The sequence below is a fragment of the Marmota flaviventris genome, chromosome 19 (genome assembly GCF_047511675.1).
Source record: "Marmota flaviventris isolate mMarFla1 chromosome 19, mMarFla1.hap1, whole genome shotgun sequence".
Lineage (NCBI taxonomy): Eukaryota > Metazoa > Chordata > Mammalia > Rodentia > Sciuridae > Marmota > Marmota flaviventris.
Window position 1 is genome coordinate 16,678,398 of NC_092516.1, and position 19,094 is coordinate 16,697,491.

The 19,094-nt window shown below is 51.8% G+C and overlaps 1 protein-coding gene across 1 annotated transcript; it reads right to left on the reverse strand.

Moving 5' to 3' along the window:
• Positions 1–11: 11 nt before the first annotated feature.
• On the reverse strand, positions 12–17,533 carry Ern2 (endoplasmic reticulum to nucleus signaling 2). The gene is made up of 22 exons (XM_027948719.3): positions 17,438–17,533; positions 15,173–15,278; positions 14,789–14,822; positions 14,510–14,582; positions 13,425–13,497; positions 13,200–13,307; positions 12,797–12,898; positions 11,726–11,990; positions 9,995–10,073; positions 9,769–9,916; positions 9,536–9,657; positions 8,696–8,851; positions 8,283–8,442; positions 3,277–3,361; positions 2,897–3,086; positions 2,724–2,823; positions 2,435–2,634; positions 1,242–1,389; positions 1,029–1,156; positions 541–664; positions 400–467; positions 12–317 (listed from the first exon to the last, which is right to left on the reverse strand). Exons 1-22 carry the CDS (start codon positions 17,531–17,533, stop codon positions 12–14), a joined length of 2,871 nt encoding a protein of 956 aa, XP_027804520.3.
• Positions 17,534–19,094: the final 1,561 nt, after the last annotated feature.

Below are 19,094 nucleotides of genomic sequence, written 5' to 3' on the forward strand. Positions count from 1 at the left end.
CCCCGGTTTCCTCAGGGACTGAGATGGGCCTCCCCCTCGGCCTCAGCTGCAGGCCCAACTCCCTTGCCCGCTCGGGCGGAGGCTGTCTCTGTGCCCTCTGCTGGCTCAGCTCCCCGTGGCTCCTGGCACGGCTCCCTGGCCTCTGCAGCTGGCGGGTAGTAGGTCAGGAAGAGGCTCTCCGAGGCGCAGCTCCTCATGGTGCGGTGGGTATGGAGGAGCAGCCGCGGGAATCGCTGGGTGAAGTACTGCACAAAGCTGTCGGGGACCTGGCCCAGGGCTTGCTGCACCTCGGCCGGCAGCTCCCTGTAGTGGTGCTTCTGGGGGTGATAGAGCAGGGGACCCTGGCTCAGCTGTGGCCGGCCTTCCAGGATCCAGGCCCCACCCAGACCCAGAACATACCTTGTTCCTCATGGCCCGCAGCAGGTCTCGCACCGATGTCCCCTTATATGACCGGAACCTTCTCAGATCTGTAGGCAGAGAAACGGGCTCTGGAGTTGCCCCCCATGGGTTCCCCTTGGCCACCCCAGGTGTGTGCCTTGCCTGTCTGTAGTGGCATGGAGATGTGCTTGTGCCAGTTGTGCCGGACCACCTTGTAGCTGCCCGCCTCCAGCGCCGTCACCAGGGGCCCTTGCCCAGACTCCTTCTCCAGCCAGTCACTGACGTCCTAGGACCCACAGAGCTCCTGAGCCTTGTGACCAGTGCCAGCCACCCCAAGGCCAGGAGTGTGTCACGTGGTAGGAATGTGAAGCAGAGAGCCTCTTGGTTTAGGGTGGTCAGGACCATTGTCTCTTGGGGACCTTGGATTTGCTGGGCTGCGCCTCTATTTCCCACCTACCCAGAAGGCAGGTGCCATGTGTCCGTTGTATAGAGGAGCAAATGGGTTCAGAGGCACAGTCCCCTTGGTCAGGGTCACACAATGGAATGGAATATCTGGGCACGATGGAACAGGTAGTTACACTGACTTCCCATGTTGATCAGGACCCAACCTTAGGACTTCTGGGGGGCCATTCCCAAGGTTTCCCTCTGACCTGGAAAAACTGGAGCTGCTTGGCTCTGCTCCAAAAGAGGGGGTGGGCCAGCACCTGTGGAGCGGAAGGGCGGGCCTGCGGCACAGGGCTCAACATGGCTTCCACCAGGTCCCGGGCCACCACCTTGTCTGGGGGGCAGAAGGAAGGATGGTTCAGGCCTACCCAGCCTCGTGCCCTCTTCCTCCCTCCCTGCTGGGCCCAGCTCTCCCTCACCGTGGGCCTCCTCTTCCAGGTGAGTCAGACAGGTAGCTCCTGCGAGGATGTTGGCCTGGCGGTAAAGACTGTCCCCAAAGGGGTGGCTGCCACCAGAAAGCACATAATAGAACACACAGCCTGTAGAGAAGATGTCCACAGCAGTGGTCTGGGGGGCCAGAGAGACAGGAATCAGGAGGAGGAAGTCACCCTGGCTAAATCCCCTCAGGGGTTGGTTCAGACTACATCTCCTGGCCATGTCCTGGGCTGCATCTCTTGGCTTTAGGTCTCCTCCCCTCTCTCTGTTGAAGACCCCCCTGGCTCTTCACCCGGCACCTGTGACCCAGCAGAGTTTCTGGTTTGGGTTTTCCTGCTGTTTCCTGCAGGTGCACAGGGAGCACGACAGAGGCTACAGTAGGCGACGGTAAGGATTGGAGACCTGGCATGGGCCCTGACCCTGCCAGCTGATCCCCGGCTCTCGCTAATCGTCACCAGGGGACTCTGCTAGGATGGCAGAGCTGATTTTTTTTTCCCCCCAAGAGAATCCCAAATTCAGATTTTTATGCGGGATTTCCCCCAATGTCAAAATAGTGGCCAGTAATTAAAAAAAATAAACTTTCTGGGCTTGCAACATTAGTGTATTGGTCCTTGGATCTCCAGTCCACCACTTGGAGCTTTCTCCTGATTTGGGGAGTGGGAGTGATTTCCCTAGTGACTGTCCTTTGGTGTTATCTACACCTAATAATTCAACTTCCACCCACACACTGTGACTCCAAAATCTATAACCCTGGGGTCCCCAACTCCAGTGCCCATGGGGTCAGAAGCTGTTCTGTGCTTCATCTACATCAGCAGATGCTCCCCAGAACCCTCCACATCAGTGATTGTGGACCCAACTCTACCTTACAACACCCAGGAGGCTCTACCCCAGCTAATTAGATCAGACCCACTGGGTACGGGGATCTGGGCGTTTTCTTCCCACGTCAGTTCCCCAGTAATTGTGAATCAGTGAAGATTGGTTTTTATCTTAAGATCCCCTGGGCAGCAAAATGGCCCCTGTTGGAGAGCCACTGCCCGAGGTAAGAAGAGCCCTTCTGCACAGATCAAGCAGCAGAGGCCTGGAGGAGTGGATCACCCAGCAAGTGGGGTAGGGCCTCTTCTGGAAGGCAGCTGGGACACAGGGAGCCCTGTGGCCTGGGGCAGGCGGGAAGACTCACAGGGCTGTTTGGGGGCAGGAGTTGTAGGAGCTCGGGTGCCATCCAGCCTTCGGTGCCAGGGATGCCCGAGCGGAGGCTGAAGCTGCATCGGCCAGCAGGCAGCTTCTTGCAGAGGCCGAAATCCGAGAGGACCACCCTGCCTTGACCCTGGCTGTCAGGCCCGGTGAGGAGAATGTTGCCCGGCTTCAGGTCACGGTGCACTACAGGGGTGGCACGGAGAGGGAGCTGGTGGCTGGTGCAGGAGAAGAGCAGGTGGAAGTTGGGGACAGGAGGCAGGGCCAGCGGTTACCTATGTGTAAGGAGTGCAGGTGTGCCAGGCCAGATGTCAGCTGCTGGAGTACCATTGTGGGCTCCAGGCCCCAGCGGCCAAGGTCGGGGTTCTCTACGTACTGAGCAACATGGAAGGGCAAAGTGTCACTATGCAGCCCCGGGCCCCCTGCCCTCCCTGAGCTCCCAGCTCACCTCCTGCAAGGAGGCCTGGCAGAGTTCCAGGGCAATATAGTGGAACTGGGGGCTCCGCTCCGTGCAGAAGTAGCGGAGCACATTGGGGTGCCTGTCGGACTCCTGCAGCAGCTGGACCTCCCGCCGAACCAGACTGAAGCACTCTCGGAGTAGCCGTTTGACAGCCACCGCCCGACCCTCAAACTGTCCCCTGGGAGGTGGGTAAGGGGACAGGGGTTCCGAGAGAGCAGATAAAGGAAAGGGTAGGAACTTGTGAGCAGAGGGGTCAGCCTGTCCCCACCCTGGGGAGTCTTGAAAGAATGGTTCCCTAAGGGGTAACGGCCAAAGGCTGTCAGTGCCATGTCTGTAGCCTGGCTCCTGCCTGCCTGCCTGCCACTTACCGGAAAACGAATGTCCCACCTGCCCCGCGTCCCAGCACGTCTTTGGGGTTGAAGGAAATCTTTCCCACTACAGTGAGCTGCTCGGCTAGGAAACAGAGGAGGGTGGTGTCACAGGGAGCCTCTGCTTGCTGCCCACAGCCCCCCTCTGCCCAGTCCAGACCTCCCCCTCCACACTCAGCCTGGTGGGTAAGAGCCAGCACCCAGGTGTCAGATTAACAGGTCCAATAGCTCTTCCTTCCTGTGTACTTGAGCAAGTTAATTGATCTCTCTGCCCTGGGTTTTCTCATCTGTAAAGCAGGGCAATGTCAACGGCCCTACATCATATTAACGTGAAGACTGAAGGACTATGGGAAGAGGGGGCAGGGAGATGTTTGCTGAATTAGCCTCTTTTCTGGCATCTTCTGCCCTAGTTTTTTTTCCCCTGAATTTCTCTGCCATTAGCCCCACCTCCACCAGTTGTAACTGAATCCTTTAATTGAGGTTGGACTGGCTTCAAACAGGAAGGTGAACTTGGCAGTGGGAGCATGACGAGAGTGAGCATAGTTACAGAAAAGACTGGCCAGAAAGGAAGAAGCAGGGCTCCTGGGAGCCTCTGGCCCCAGAGTTAGTTCTAAGGTGGCAAGGGACCCCCAGAAGGCCTTGGTTTCCCATTAGGATGGATGAGGTGGGTTCAGGGGAGCAAGGGTCTGTAGGTTTGTAAGGGGCGCTCTCCATACAGCCAACTATATGGCACCCCTGAATTGTGCAGAGCAGGGGCCCTGAGAACATGCTACTCGCTTCTGGCTCTATAATCAGCTCTAGAAAAAGTGGAAAAGCAAAATAAAATCAGGGTTAGGAACCAGTAAGAAAATCCCTATTATGGTTGGGATGTGAGGTATCTCCCAAAAGCTCCCATGGAAGACAGTGCCAGAAAGTTCAGAGGAGAAATGACTGGTTAGGAGAGCCTTAGTGGGTGAATTAATCACCTTGTGGGATTAATTGAGTGGCAATTGAAGGCTGGTGGGTGTGACTGGAGAAAGGGGGCCATTGGGGGCATGGCTTTGGGGTGTATATATAGAGAGACTGGGTCTCACTGAGTTGCTTAGTGCCTCGCTAAATTGCAGAGGCTGGATTTGAACTCTCAACCTCCCGAGCTGTGGGATTAAAGGTGAGCACCACCACCACACCCAGCTGGGGTATATATTTGTATTAGGAAAGTAGAGTCTCTCTCTCTGCTTTCTGATCATCACAAGAGCTGCTTCTATCCTCCACACACTCCACCATGATGTTCAGCCTCAACTCAAGCCCTGAGGAATGGATCTGGCTGTCTATGGACTGAGACCTCTAAAACTGTGAGCCCTTAAGTAAACTTTTCCTCTTCTATAATTTTTCTGTTTGGGTCTTTTACTTACAGCAGCAAAAAAAGCTGACTAAAACCAGCCCCAAGCCATGCTCTAGCACTACTTGCTCAACATTCGCTCTCATCCTCTCTGCAAAATGCAGGCAGTAACCTAAGTTGGTGTTCCCTGGACTCGGGAATGAATGCATTCTGGGCTTTGCAGAAAGCACATCACCTGTACTGTCTGTGGCAGCTCAGAAATCAGGGACAGAATTGCCTGAAAACCTATTGGAACAAGCGCTGGTCATCTGACTCTAGGTGAGGGTCATCCTGCCAGCCCTGTCTTCATACCATGCACTTGGTTCCTCTGGGTTTTCATTCTATTGTGTGCTTTTCCTGTTCTTGATGCCCATAGTGTAGGATAAATGTTGGCTCAGTGCTTGCTAGACTGATGTTCAGTGGCACCCTCAGTACTAGACAGAGTCCAGCCTTAAGGCCTTGAGGACCTTGAATTCAGGTATTTATCAGCCTTCTGCAGCATCATAGTGGAGAGGCAACACATGCAAGAGGTAAGTTATAAAGCATTCAAAAGTTGTCATGTCGGGGGACATGGCATAGTCAGAATTATCTCTTGGAAGTCCTGAGTACACACTATATTTTGCTGCTGTTTTGACATAGGCTGGGAACCTTTAGAGATAGTCACATCCTTTCATAGGTGTTTGCCAGTGTTGAGACAGGGGCAGGATCCCACAGCAGCCCATTAAGAGCACAGGCTGGAGACAGCTTACCTGTCTTTGAACTCCTGAGCTGCCACTTAGTAGCTCTATGAGCCTGGAGGTGAGATGCAGAATGTCATTAAGCTTTTCTGCCTTCTTCTATAGAAGAGGCATCATAACAGTACCTACAGCACAGGAATGTTGTTAATGTGAGTTCATACATGCAAAGTGTTTAGAACAGTGCCTGTACACAGGAAATTCTAGAAACAGGCTCACTCTGGTTCAGACTTGATAATGTCCACTTGCTGTTGGATGTATGACATGATTGGCAGTTCTGAAGGACACCCAAGTATGCACGGGTACATGCATTTGTGTTAAGTGATTTTTGTGAGCCATAGAAACACTCATAAGAAACATCCCTCTCTCCTACTGAGATAGGAGGACTGAGATTTCCAAGATCAGAGTTCCTGAGCTTGACATTTGTGTCCTAAGAATAAAATAGGCTGCCCCGAGTGCTGGGGTGGAGGCTATGTTTGAAGAGTGGGTTCTCAAGAGCTTTTCTCCATGAGCCATATTTTGACTCTCCCAGGTCTGAGATTCTGATACCGTGGACTCTGAAATAGATCTATCTGGGTTTTGCCTAAATGGGCAAATCTCAGACTAACAGTAACTGCGCCTTTTCCTCACAGTGGCTTAGCACATGTTCATTTCGTACCTATTTATGAGAGGTGCTGTTTTTGAATCTCCAGTGCCTAGAGTCAGTCTTGATCCAACAAACATTCAGTGACCCCTGCTCTCTGCCAAGGGTCGTAGGAGTAAGCTAGACCAGCATAGTCCCTGCTATAAACTAGCAGGGCAGCTGTTCCCAGACTGCCACAGTCCCCGCCATTCCCTATTGTCTCCTTGGTGGTTGCTTTACTCTGTCCACTTGGTCTGTCCATGAGCATGAGTCTGCAACCTTACTTTCACTTGCAGAATATAATCTTTGAATTTTAGTTTGTGTCCCACTCTTCGGGGCTCACTTGGGCAGTTCCCCCTTCATGGGCTCCCAGTTTGGGCTTCGAATCTAGGTTATTTCCTGTTTCCCAAGTCTGGATTCTGTGCCCCTTCTCTGAATTCCTGAAACTCTTTCCTTATATGATCCCACCACCACAGCGTTTTCCACACTACATAATCATCGCCTGTTCTCTCTGGGTTTTGCCTAGAGTGCATGAAAATGCCAAATAACAAGCTTATTCACATTTTAAACAAAGAAGTGAAAGAACTATAAAGACTTTAAATGACAGAGGAAATCTAGTATTATATAGAGATATTTTTTTTCTACTGAGTTTAATAACAAAATTACCAGGCTAGACTGATCTCTTTGATTTTTCTTGGGCGCTTGTCCCAAAACATCGATATCACCCTGACTCTTTCCCTAAAGTGCACAAATAATTTTTGGTATTTTACATAACAAGGCTGTCTTGGCTGAGTCAGACCTGAGACTCAAGTTCTGAGATTCTTTTCCTTCTTCCTTGTTACTTCTGTAGAGGATTACTGAAATCGAATGACTTAGATGGAAATTGGGGAGACTTCTGGGGAAAGAATTTCTACCACCTCAATGACTAGAGCCTGGTGAGTTGGGGTGTGAGGGGTAACGGAAGGAAAACGGCAAGGAGGGTTTGCAGCACCTTTTGACAAAAACCACCCGGGAAAAGATGGAGTCTGAGTTGTCTGTACTCCACTCTAAAGTCATCTCCAAACGGAGATGAGGGTTTTGGGGTACAATAGGGTGATTATTCCCTGGACCCACTTTGAATCTCTAAAATGACAAGAATTACAATACTTCAGGGCTTAGGCAACTTGGCTCTGGGACACTGGGGAAGTGCTGGCCTGGGCTGCGGTGTAGCTCAGTCCTACAGCTTATGCTTTGTCTGTGCTGGGCCCAGGGTTCTATCCCAAAAGATAATCACTGATCCCGAGGAAGGGGAGCGTTTCCCTCTCAGCAGAGGCCTGAGGAAGGGGAGCACACAGGGGAGCACTGGGATTGTGGTGCAGCTACAGTCAACTGCAGGATGGACTTCAGCCTGAGTTGACAGCAGGTGGAGCTGCTGCATGGGGAAGTTGGGGGAGCAGGACCAGGAGGGGCCAGGGCTGGTTCACCAACAGCACCAGCCCCGCCCAGAGCCAGAGGAGCAGGAGAAGCACAGGTGGAGCCATAAACACGTGCTGAGCCCCCGGAAGCATCCCCAGATACCACAGAATCTTTGAAAGGGACTGTCGATAGGCTTAAATTGAGAAAAGATGAGAGGAATGTTTAAAAAGATAAAAAGTTGCCAGTATGGTGGGGCACCCCTGCAATCCCAGCAGCTTGGGAGGCTGAGGAAGGAGGATCGCAAGTTCAAAGCCAGCCTCAGCAACTTAGCAAGGCCCTAAGTGACTCAGCAAGACTCTGTCTCTAAATAAAACATAAAATAGATTTGGGGATGTGGCTCAGTGGTTAAGTGTGCCTGGGTTCAATCCCCAGTATCAAGATAAAATAAAATTTTACTTAGATAGCTTACCATTACCATTATAAAATGTGATATTATTTTATATTAATAACATCACCTAGGCCTGATTTAAATAATAATGATAATAACCTTTCCCAATGAGGTGATATGAGACAGGTGTTTTTAGTCCTTCTTAACAAAATGAAAAAACCGAAACTCACAGAGGTCAAGCAACTGGTCAATGTTAACAGAGAATAGAGTTTGATCTACATTCAGTTCTATCTACATCCAGAGTTCTTTGAAATTAATAGTGATAATAAGTATAGAGAAGACCCTTGGGTGCTCAACTACACAATGCCCTCAAAGCACCCTCTTATTATCTTATTTAGGTGGAACCATCCCACTATCATGGCTTCTGTGAAATTCACTTTGAAATTAAATTAAGTGTGCCCCTCCCTTTTCTGTCCCTGATTCTGGCCCATCTTGTTCATTCCAGCTCACCTTCAGGATTGCAGGGTGGATGGGCTTGCTCTGAGGGACTTTGAAGACTCTTCTGGCATTGCGGGGTGGCCCCTGGGAGCTGGGCCTGAGCGTCCTGTGAGATGGCAGGGCCTTCAGGTGCTGGGGGAGCCTTCTGCTGCTTCTCTGCCAACTGCTGCTGCTAATGCATGAGGGTTCAGGGAGCTTGGCCCGGCCAGGCCTGCCCAGTGAGGGCCCACACCTGTGTCTGAGCTGGCCTCCACCTGGACCATGAACCTACATAGCACAGGAGCAGGGACTGGGAACTGCTAGGGGGAAGGCAGGGCGCAGAGTTGGAAAGGGGTGAGGGAGAGGGTGGCTCAGTGGTCTGAGAGGAGTAGAGTTCTCTCTGGAAAGACACTACGATGCACCTGAGGTCAGAGCGATGGGCTTACCTGCCTCATCAGGAAAAGAATCCAGCCTCCCAGGAGGACACCTGTGAGACTGGCTGCCAGCAGGTCTTGGGATCCCAGCCCTGGATAAGAGTCTGGAGTTTTCTCTTCAGGATGTAGCTCTGCGTCCCAAGGTTCCTCTTGACTCGGGCTCAGGAGCTGGGAACGAAGCAGTTTTCAATCTTGGTACTCCCTCTCACAGTGGAACCCCCAACCCTTCACCCGGTCCAGGGCAGGGCTTAGCTGAAGGGGCAGTGAGTGGTCTGTTATGGTGGGGACCGTGGAGCTCTCCGTGGTGCTGAAACATCACGGTGCCCAGGAGTGTGGTTTGCCAAACCAGCATCTCCTTGCATGTCATTAAAAATACAGGTACTCGTGGGGCGTCATTAAAAATACAGACATCCACCTCCAGAGACTGCATTTGGTGTGTCTGGAATGGATTCCTGGGTGATTCTGATGAGCGACCAGATTTGAGAATTAGTACTCCAAGTCACGGCTCTTCCTTCTGACCTTGAACTACTTACTGGTATTTCTTATCTAACCTGCTCCCAGGAAGGCACATTTTTTTTTATAGTTTTTCTGTTTTAAAATTCTCACTTGATGAATATTTTACAATATTTGTGCTGAAGAAACATAAAAGACAGCAAACCATGTTTCACTGTTTAGGTACCTACAATATCTTTTTGATACTTCTAACAGTTCTGACAGTGACAACCACAAAATGTTTGTCTTCTCAGAAACTCTGAGGTCACCTAATCCTCCATCAGGTCACTCCTAGAAGCCCGAGGGAAAGGTCCAAGGGCTGTCCATGTATCTGCTGCCCTCTGCCCTTCTCGCACTGACCTCTGAGAAGACAGTTGAAGTGTGGGTACTCTCTGGGGGTCTTGTGGCAGCAGTCCCACTCCCTGAGGTGGGATGGACCCTCAGCATGGTGGTGTGCAGGACTGGGGGCGGCTCATGGTGTCCTAAGGGGCAGGGACACAAATCGCAGGGCTGAAGGTGATCTCAGCCTTCTAACTTCTAAAGGATCTGGGCTCACAGACCCTTTATTCCAAATCTGAGCCAAGGGACCTTACCAATGAGCAGCCATTGGCTCGGGAGGGCCACACTGCCTGAGGGGTATCTGACAGCAGTGCTAGGTGAGCCCTCCCGCTCCCCTGAGACTTGGAGTGTCACCTCATCTGTGGTCGGGCCATCCATGGGGGCCAGGGTCAGTCCACGAGGCTATGGGAGAAGATGGACAGCCATGAAGGAGGCCCCTCTCCTGCCCCTCTTTCCAGCCCTCTAGAGACCCCTTCTCACCACTAGGGCCACTCCTGTGTGGACTAAGGCTTTGGAGACATAAAAGCCAGCTTCTTCTTTTCCTACGTACAGTGTCATCCTAATGGGAGAGAGAAAAAAGAGAACAATGGGTCACAGTGGTGTGTGACTTCAGATATGTGGGCATAGAGGATCTTTCCATATTGGCTCTGAACTTGGTCATGTGACATGTGTTAGTCCATGTCCCTAGAAGGGACTTGTAAAATGCCTGTGTACTGGGGCTTCCTCCCTGGTATTGTTCTTGGGGACTCTGAGATGACCATTGAGGAAGACCTGGTGAAGTAGCAAAGAACTATGCTGTTTGATACCTTGTAGGCCATATGGAGAGAGGCGAGTGGGGACCATCCTAGATTGTTGGCTCTGTCAAGTCACCAGCTGACTCCTGACCAGAAGATCTACCCAGATGACCCACAGATGCTTGAGAACTAATAAGTGTGGTTTTTAAGTGCTATGTTTTGAGTAGTTGGGCAGCAAAATGGATACAAACGTTGAAGTCACAATTTATAAATTCATGTCTATCCCAGACCCCCCTTTAAAAATCTCAATTTTCTAAATCTGAACACATCACCTGACTCTTCCCCTTCTTCTGTTTCTTTCTGGGCTTCCTCCTCTAGTGCTCCCTGCCCCTGAAAATGATGGCACCCACATGCTTCTAGAAACCTAAGTGTGACCCTTGGCCCTTTCCTCTTTCACAGCCACCCCGCTTCCTAATCATTCTTACTATCATCACCTCTTCATGTCTTATATCTTATTTCCATCTCTTGTTTTTCACTCTCGTCCAAAGTATCATCCTTTGCCTGAACTAAAGCATATCCTCTCAGTGTCCTGTTTTCCCTGTATCACTCTTCACATTGTGACTAGAAGGAGCTTCCCACAATGAAAATATGATCAAAACGCTTCCTCATTTGGGGGTCTCAGGGGTCCTCCAGTGCTTTCTCCTTAGCCTTGGGGAAAAATGTTCAAGCCCTTTACACGATCCCACAAGATCCCAGTTAACTTAGAACTTCAGACTTCACTTCCTGTTGGCTATATGCTCCAGCCTGATTTAATTTTTCTGTTCCCTGGATGACGTGCTTTCTATCTCCCATTTCCTATTTACCTTTTAGGGTTCAACTTACATGTCCCTTCTTTAAGAAGCTTTCCATGACTGCCCCTGCCCCCAGTCTCAATTTGGGTATCTTTCTTTTACATTCCCACCATACCCTGTACTTCTCTCATCTCATCCTTTCTCACACCATGCTAGGACTCCGAGATTCCTGTAGGCAGGAACAGTGGCTGTTATTGTTGTACTTCCAGAGCCTAGCAAGTGACTGGCACATAGTAAATGCTTAGTTAAGTTTTTGGGGAACAAAATGAATATATGGACAATCCCAGACTTTCCCAGTCTGTCTCCTGATACTGCGAGATGGAGACACCAAAGTATTAGGTGTTATGAGAGAAGGTGATTTTTAAAGTATTTAATAATCATTAGGCACAGAATCTAGCAATCAGAGGGGCTGTGGCCTATAGGCTCGCTCGTAGGCCAGATTTTACCCTATTAGTTGCTGAACAGTGGGGCTAACCAGGGGGCCCTGGAGGTACTTGGGGGCACAGTGTTTTGACACCTTTTTTGGTGCTGTTGGTGGTCATGGTTGAACATCATGCCTGGTCATTGGGCCTGGGCTGGGATAACTCCAGAAGCTCCCTTTCTAGACCCCAGGTGTGGATACCTACTGAAGCTGGGTGTCCAAGACAGAGAAGTGTGTGGCCGTATGTTGGGGGCCTGAAGCAGGCAGCCGGATGTGGCCCCAGCGGATGGCGAGGAAATGCAGGGTGTCCCGAGCCAGTGTGAGGTGGGGTAGCTGGTGCAGGCCATCCTGATGCCAGGTGTAGATGCCCATTACAGGCACACCCAAGTCCTGGGTCCACAGCACCGTCCCACTTCCTGGGTCCACAGTCAGCAGCAGGCCCATCCCACAGGATGTGAGGTAGCTCATGTCTGCCAAGAAAGATGGCCGGGAGATGCGAGAGCCCTCGTGGACACATCCGAGAGCATCCAGGGTAGAGGGATGTTCAGGTGTGTGGGGGTCAGGTGAGATTACTTGGAGGGTTTCCAGGATATAGGAAGGTCAGAGTTCATGGGATCATCCAAAGGTGACTCAGATGTGTGTGAGACAGACTGGGTCATCTAAGAGGAACCTTAGGATGTAGGGTAGTCAGCCATCGACCGAGGCTCACTTAGGATGGGTCATCATTGTGGCCCAGATATAAAGGTCACCTGGGAGTCACATGGAGTATGAAAGAGATAAGGGCCCTGGGAGTGTCACTTGTGATGTGTCAGGGTACCTTCATGGAGTCTCATGCAGAAGGATATGGTCAAGATTTGAGGGGTTATTTAGGGGCACCTGTGAGGTCCTTGGGCAGTTGGGAAGGCCTGGCATACTATCCAGGGGGTGGCTGGGTTTCTCTGAGGGATCATCTGCAAGGGTCACTCATCATGTAGGGTTCAATTAGGGCAAGTGGGGAGTGCTCAGGGTGTGTGGATTTCTTGTGGTCACTTAGTAGCTGGAGTGACCTAAGGCTACCTGGTTGGGGTCATTTGGGTTATAGAAGAGTTGGGATGGTGAGACCTTGCATGGAGATATGAGGGTGAAGTCTGGGTGTTGAGGGGGTCCCTTGGAATCATCTATCAAGGGTAGTAGTCACTCAGCACGTGATGGGTGGGACTTGGTCATGGATGCCATTCAAGGTTCCCTGGCCTGGGGACCTTATGCCAAGACAGGGCTGGGGAAAGGTGGCACTCACATTTCCCAGGTGATCCATCCATGGGGGCTGCTGAGTAGCGGCAGTAGGTGGTGTTCCAGTGCAGGGCTGGGGCCCTTGGGTCATGCATGGTGACCGTGTACTCTGGAGATCCCCCAAAGCAAGATTACCAGGAGTACCCATGTGATACTTCCCTCACCCTATCCTGAAGGCTGTTCATTTTGTGGCGTAGGGACTTCCTGGGCACCCTCCTATAGGCCTGGTGAATATCCCAATGACAGAGCACGAGGCTGTCTGTTCATTTCTGTATCCGCCACCATTGAGTTAAATGTTTGTTGATGACTAACCAATCTGCCTGGTCTCAACTTGGATAGCAGCTGCCAGGCCTGGACAGAGAATGAAGGGTGCTGCCCCGAGCTTGGGGAGCAGCTGGGGCCTGACTCACGTGTTCGGCCGATGTAGAGGTGGGGGGTAGAGAGACTGTCTGTGGTCAGTGTCATCTGAGTCTCCCCTGACTCAGGATTCACTATGAACCAGGCGTCCTGCTTCCGTCCTGCAGAGGGGGATGGCGTGGGAAACACTGTGCCTCTGTGTCAGGCTGGCCCATCACAGCCCAGGTTCCCATTCCCGCTGGCTGGACCTGGATGCCAAAGACTGGAGAGGAGCTCACCTGTGTAAAAGACCCCGTCGGAGCTGCGGCAGGGCGAGGCATGGACCAGCTCTGGGATGGTGAATGGCAGTTTCTAGGACAGGGACAATATCCAGGAAGAATTGGAAACACATACACACACACACACACATACACACAGCAGTCAGCTGTGCTGGATACCCTTCCGAGGTTGACCCCATAATCACATTTTCATGAGGCATCATTATTATTATTTATGCTTCCCAGAAAACTGGAGCTCAGAGAGGCCACACAGCCATTGAGTGGCAGAGCCAGATTTTATACCCAGCTAGACAGTCTTCCGAGGCAGTACATAACCACTTTGCTACACAGCTTCTCAAGGACCTGCAGATCTTCCCATACCCAGTGTCAAGATGCCCCAGGTTACACCCGATCCCTGCCTGATGCCCTTCTCAAAAACACGGAGACTTTCAAAACTGTCAACAGCCATGAAAGACTCAGAGAGGTTGAGGAACTGAGGGGGGACCCTGCCCAATGTGGCTAGGAGTAGAGATCCACCCACCACCCTCCTCTGCCCTGTTCTCTCCCTGGAGTTGAACTTGTCTGGATTATGTGAGTGGACTCCATGTGCTCTTGATCCTTGTTAGGTTTGGATAATGGGGACAGGGTAAGATTAGGGTATGTATACCCTGTTACCAGCCAAACAACTCTCAACTTTCAGAAACGGAGCCATCCAGCTGGCCAACAGTGGACCACAGATGCAGGAGCAAGTTTGATCCAGACCAGCAGAAGAACCACCCAACCGAGCCCAGCCTAAATATCATGCCACTGAATTTCGAGTAGTTTGGTTTTGAGGCAATTGGTTATTTAGCAAAAGCTAATTGACACATAAGTTTCTCCTTAAATCCACCAGAGTCCTGAGAAGCCCCCTCAGTGTCCTCAGCCTGCTCTGCTGACACAGTGAGAGCCACGGTCCCTCCAGCAGACAGCCTACCCATGATGCTCAGAGCCTGACTTACATCCCCGATGAGACACCCAGATTCTGACCATGCTACCCCAGTCCCCTTCAGTGCACCAGCTGACGGCATCAGGGCCCTCACCATCCCAGAGTACTGTAGGAAACACACCATTAATCCCTGTTGTCTCTGGGTCCCCAGGATGTACAGGCTGCCATCAGCAGGGTCTGAGAGAAAAGCTGTTCTGTGGGACAGAGAAGAAATGGAGAAGGTTGAGTTCAAGGCCCTGATTTTATGAAGGTTCTCATTCTCTCCAAATTCTCAGCAGGAGCCCCAAGATCTTCCCCTATATCATACCCAGACCCAATTCTCTTCCCTCCTTTCTAACACGCACCCCCTAAAAACAACCCTCCCATCTTCATCTCCCGGCTCCTCCTCGTGTTCACTTACTCTGTGACATACATTGGTCCTTGGATGATGGGATCTGCAGGGACAGGACACGCAGCATGAGCCCCCTGTAGACTCTAGTTGAGAAGCACAGCTGGTGCTTACCAAGCCCAGCATTCAACAGGAATGCCAGGTCTCCTCCCAAGAACTCTGTGAGGTGGGCTCATTACCCTTGGCCCCATTTTACAGGTGAGGACATCGAGGTTCCCAGAGGTGAAGTGAACTTCCCACGGCTACCCAGCGGGGAAGTGGGGAAGCTGCCTGTAGACACTGGCTTGGTGGGAACTTGGCACCCGTGTGCTTACTCTCTATGCCCAAGTGACTCCCTACCATGCCCACCATCCAACTAGGGACCCCAGGAGAGAGCCGTGGCAGCCCCTGGCACACCATTCTTCAGCGTCCACTTCAAGTCCCCCGTCTGCTTGCTCAGCGCGTGGAGACTTCCATCCAAGGTGGACACGAGCAGGAGGCTCTCTGGCTTCAGCGTCTGCGCCTGTGGTGGGGAACAGCGTCGGCTCCTTTGAGAGGCCTAGACTACCCTTGCTCCTGCCCCAGGCAGGGCCGACTGTGACCCCTCTTCTCCCAGAAGTGGGACGGAGGGGGAGGAGGATCCGGGGAGCTTCTGTCTGCACCAATCATTGCTTTGACCCTGTGACTACAGCAGAGCTGGGGGCCTCCAGGGGAGTTGGCCCCTACTGTATTTAAATTCCCACTTCCTCCTCGCTTCCGTTCCTTCTGGCTTTTCAAAAAACACTGCAAGTTTTTTTTTTTTAATATTTATTTTTAGTTGTAGTTGGATATAATTTCTTTATTTTATTTATTTACTTTTATGTGATGCTGAGAATGGAACCCAGGGCCTTGCACATGCTAGGTGAGCACTCTACTGCTGAGCCACAACCCCAGCCCTAAGGTTGGTTTTTTTTTTTTTTTTAATATGTTTTAGTTGTCGATGGATCTTTTTAATTAATTAATTGATTAATATATTAATATGCGGCGCTGCGGATCAAACCGAGGGCCTCACGCATGCCAGGCGAGCACTCTACCACGGAGCCACAACTCCAGCCCCAACACTGCAATTTGTAATGAAAGGACTACCCTGATCCTTCCAGCCTCTCTATGAGATTGCATCTCTGAGTCTCCCCATTGCACAGATCAGCGAGTAGGAAGCTCAGGAAGGTTAGGTTACTGCCCTAAAGACACACAGATAATCAAAGGTGCAACTCAGACTCTAAACCTGGTCTCTTTCTCTTTGGCACAATGTCTATCTCTTTTAGAATGACCCTTTCTGCCCCACACCCTCCCCACAAACTGGCCCAGCTGCTTTGGGTGCCAGACTCCAACAGGCCCCCAAACCACAGCTTCGGGGGTAGCTGTGGGGAGGGAGGCTGGACCTGGCCCCTGCTGGGTTAACTCACCTGCTGTAGCCCCTCCCTGAGCAAACAGGGTGAGGCTGAGCTCACAGCAGGCATTCTAACATCCGGGTGGCCCAGCCGCACCCCTGCAAAGGCCACATCCTGCTTCAGACCCTCAGCTTGGGGTCTGAGCCCACAGTATCTGGTGCAGACTGCAGCAACTTTCTCCAAGACCCACCCCCCTCCGACTTTTTTTTGTACCTGGAATTGAACCCAGGGGCACTCAGCCACTGAGCCCCATCCCCAGCCCTGTTTTGTATTTTATTTAGAGATGGGGTCTCACTGAGCTGCTAAGTGCCTAACTGAGTTGCTGAGGCTGCCACCACACCCAGCTCAAGCCCCCTCTTTTTTCTGGTCCTCAGTTCTTCGGTCTGCAACATGGCAGAAGTGAGGATGGCTTAGAGAAGATGCTACACACTGACTGCCCCCACCGAATTTCGTTTGACCATTCATGTTCAAAATTTTGGTTTTTATTACCAATTTTTGTAACATTTGGAAGATTTCACTTTAAAAAAATCGGATTTTCTAATTGTTCTCATTTTTCTGGAAACACCAGCTCTGGCCCCACCCGGCTCTCATTATTACTTGACAACCGCGGATGGATGCAGAGCTGGAAAGGAGGCTGGGGAGTAGCTCAGGCCAAGGCCCTTCCTTTAGTGCTACCGGGGCTCCAGGCTGGGCAGTTGGGTTTTAGGTTGGGCATCTTCTGTGTCCTGACTGCGCTCCCCCAAGATTGGATGTCTCTGCTCCTGGCTGGGCTGGACCAGATCCCTACCACCTTGAGCTCACTTTTCTCAGAGGTTCTGAACCTGGGGTCCTGTCTTGGATAAGGTGGTGGTGGTGGGGGGGTGCATTGCCAAGCACCTGGTATTGAAAAACGTAGAGGCGCATGTCTCAGCAGGGGATCCTTAAATTGGTCACATCTTTAAAGGAGGCCAGGCTCCCTAGAAGTTTTAAGGGACCTGGCTCTACTGCCAGACTGTCCCCTTCTCCAGATGGACCCTGCTCCCTGCCCTCCGTGGAGAAGAGGCGAGCGCTGCGCCTCCCTGTGCGTTTCCACGCTGGTACACCTCTGCAGCTCCAGACGCAAGTGGCACTTCCCCAGGGACCTACTGGAGGTGACCCGGGGCCGGAGAGGAAGGGAAGGCGCCCCATCGCCCCGCTGTCCCCTCGCCCGCCCTCGCCCCCGTCCCCGGCTCCCCGCAGACTCTAGAGGCTCTGCCTCCTCCCCGGCTCTCACCTGTGGCCCCAGCGTCCCCAGCAGCGTCGCGAGCTGGAGCAGGAGCCCGAGCCCGGGCCACAGCGGCGACCCGGACCCGGGGGCGACGGTCCCCATAGCGCCAAAAGGCAGCCGCACACTTGGCCGGATCCCTCCGGGCCTCCTGGGGACCGTGTGGTTCCCGCCCTCCCCGGAGGAGACTCCGCCCTGGGCTGGGACTGCTGGCCACGCAGAGGCCACCACCTCAGCCTGCAGTTGCGGGCCTCTGTCCTCCCCAGGACACTCACACCGAATGGCCCTTGGCTGACTGGAGCCGCCTGGTGCCCCTCCATGACGAGTGACATGGGGGGACTCTGTGGTGCCCTTTGTGCACCAGCGGAGACCCTTTCTTTCCGTGTGTCCCCTGCTGCTCCCTTCACTTCCTTTCTAGAAAGCTCTTCCCCACCCATCACCAGAACAAGAAACCCCCGTCTCAGGCTCTACTTTTTCAGACCGAATGGAAGACACCCTCTGATCACACTTGCATCCCGTGTATCCATGGAAACCGCCAGTCCCTCAAGACCTGCAAACCTTGCTTAGCATAGGTACATCATGGTTCTGTTGCACGTGTGCTAGTTTTGTTTTTTTGTTTTTTGCTACTGTGATGAAAAGGTCTGAGGAGAAGAGTTAGAGGAAGAAAAGTTTATCTGGGGACTCCTGGTTTCAGAGGTCTCAGTCCGCAGCCAGCCAGCCCCCTTGTCCTGGGCCCAAGGTGAGACGGAACATCATGGTGGAAGGGGGTGGTGGGGGAGAGCGACTGGACATGGCACCAGGAAGGAGAGAGAGACAGAGAGAGGGAGGGAGGGAGGGAGGGAGGGGGAGAGAGAGAGAGAGAGGGAGGGAGGGAGGGAGGGGGAGAGAGAGAGAGAGAGAGAGAGAGAGAGAGAGAGAGAGAGAGAGAGATTGATTTTCTCTTCTCACCATGGTCAAAATAAATGCCAAAGGCATCAAAGGCATGCCAACAACGACCCACCCCCTCCAGTCACACCCCACCTGCCTACAGCTACACCCAGTTAATCCACATCAGGGGATTAATCCACTGGTGAGGCTAAGGCTCTCATAACCCAATCACTTCACTTCTAAACTTTCTTTCTTTGTCTCCCACATGATCTTTTGAGGGACACCTGACATCTAAACCATCCCAGCATAGTAGGGTGACTAGAACTCACCATAACATATATTTTGTGACGATCTAGAAGAGACTAGCTCAAAGGAAAACCACTAAGAAATGATCAGAAAATGGAAAGCCTAATTATTTTGGTCAGTTCACACAGTATATGTGCATGGAAATGTCCCACTATACCCCATATATATGTACATGTGTAAACATTAGAAAAAAAATCAAATAAATAACATACACCACGAAGGCTTTGGTTTACTTCTCTGTGCCCTCATGCCGAGCTGTTCCAATATTCTCCCACGTCCTCACAGCAGTCCTAACTTCCTAACAAAAGTGATTTCTTGCCCCATTAGAAACCAACCCGAGCTCCTGAAGTGTGCATGGCCTCTTCCTTGTGCTTTATGTTGTCTACACTGTACATTTGTTTTGGAAGGCGCATTGCGTGGGTCCGTGGTCATTTCTCACCCAGCCAATCTGCCTCATGCGGACTATGAGTGAACTGGAATGTGCTGTGTGTGT

What these genes read in the sequence shown, in the direction of transcription:
- Ern2 (XM_027948719.3), bottom strand. Translation starts at nt 17,533, where the DNA reads ATGGGGACCGTCGCCCCCGGGTCCGGGTCGCCGCTGTGGCCCGGGCTC. An exon ending in GAAGTGGACGCTGAAGAATG is followed by an intron (nt 14,823 to 15,172) that starts GTGTGCCAGGGG and finishes CTGTCCCTGCAG; the next exon opens with ATCCCATCATCCAAGGACCA. An exon ending in TCCACCCTGCAATCCTGAAG is followed by an intron (nt 3,362 to 8,282) that starts GTGAGCTGGAAT and finishes TCTGTTTCCTAG; the next exon opens with CCGAGCAGCTCACTGTAGTG.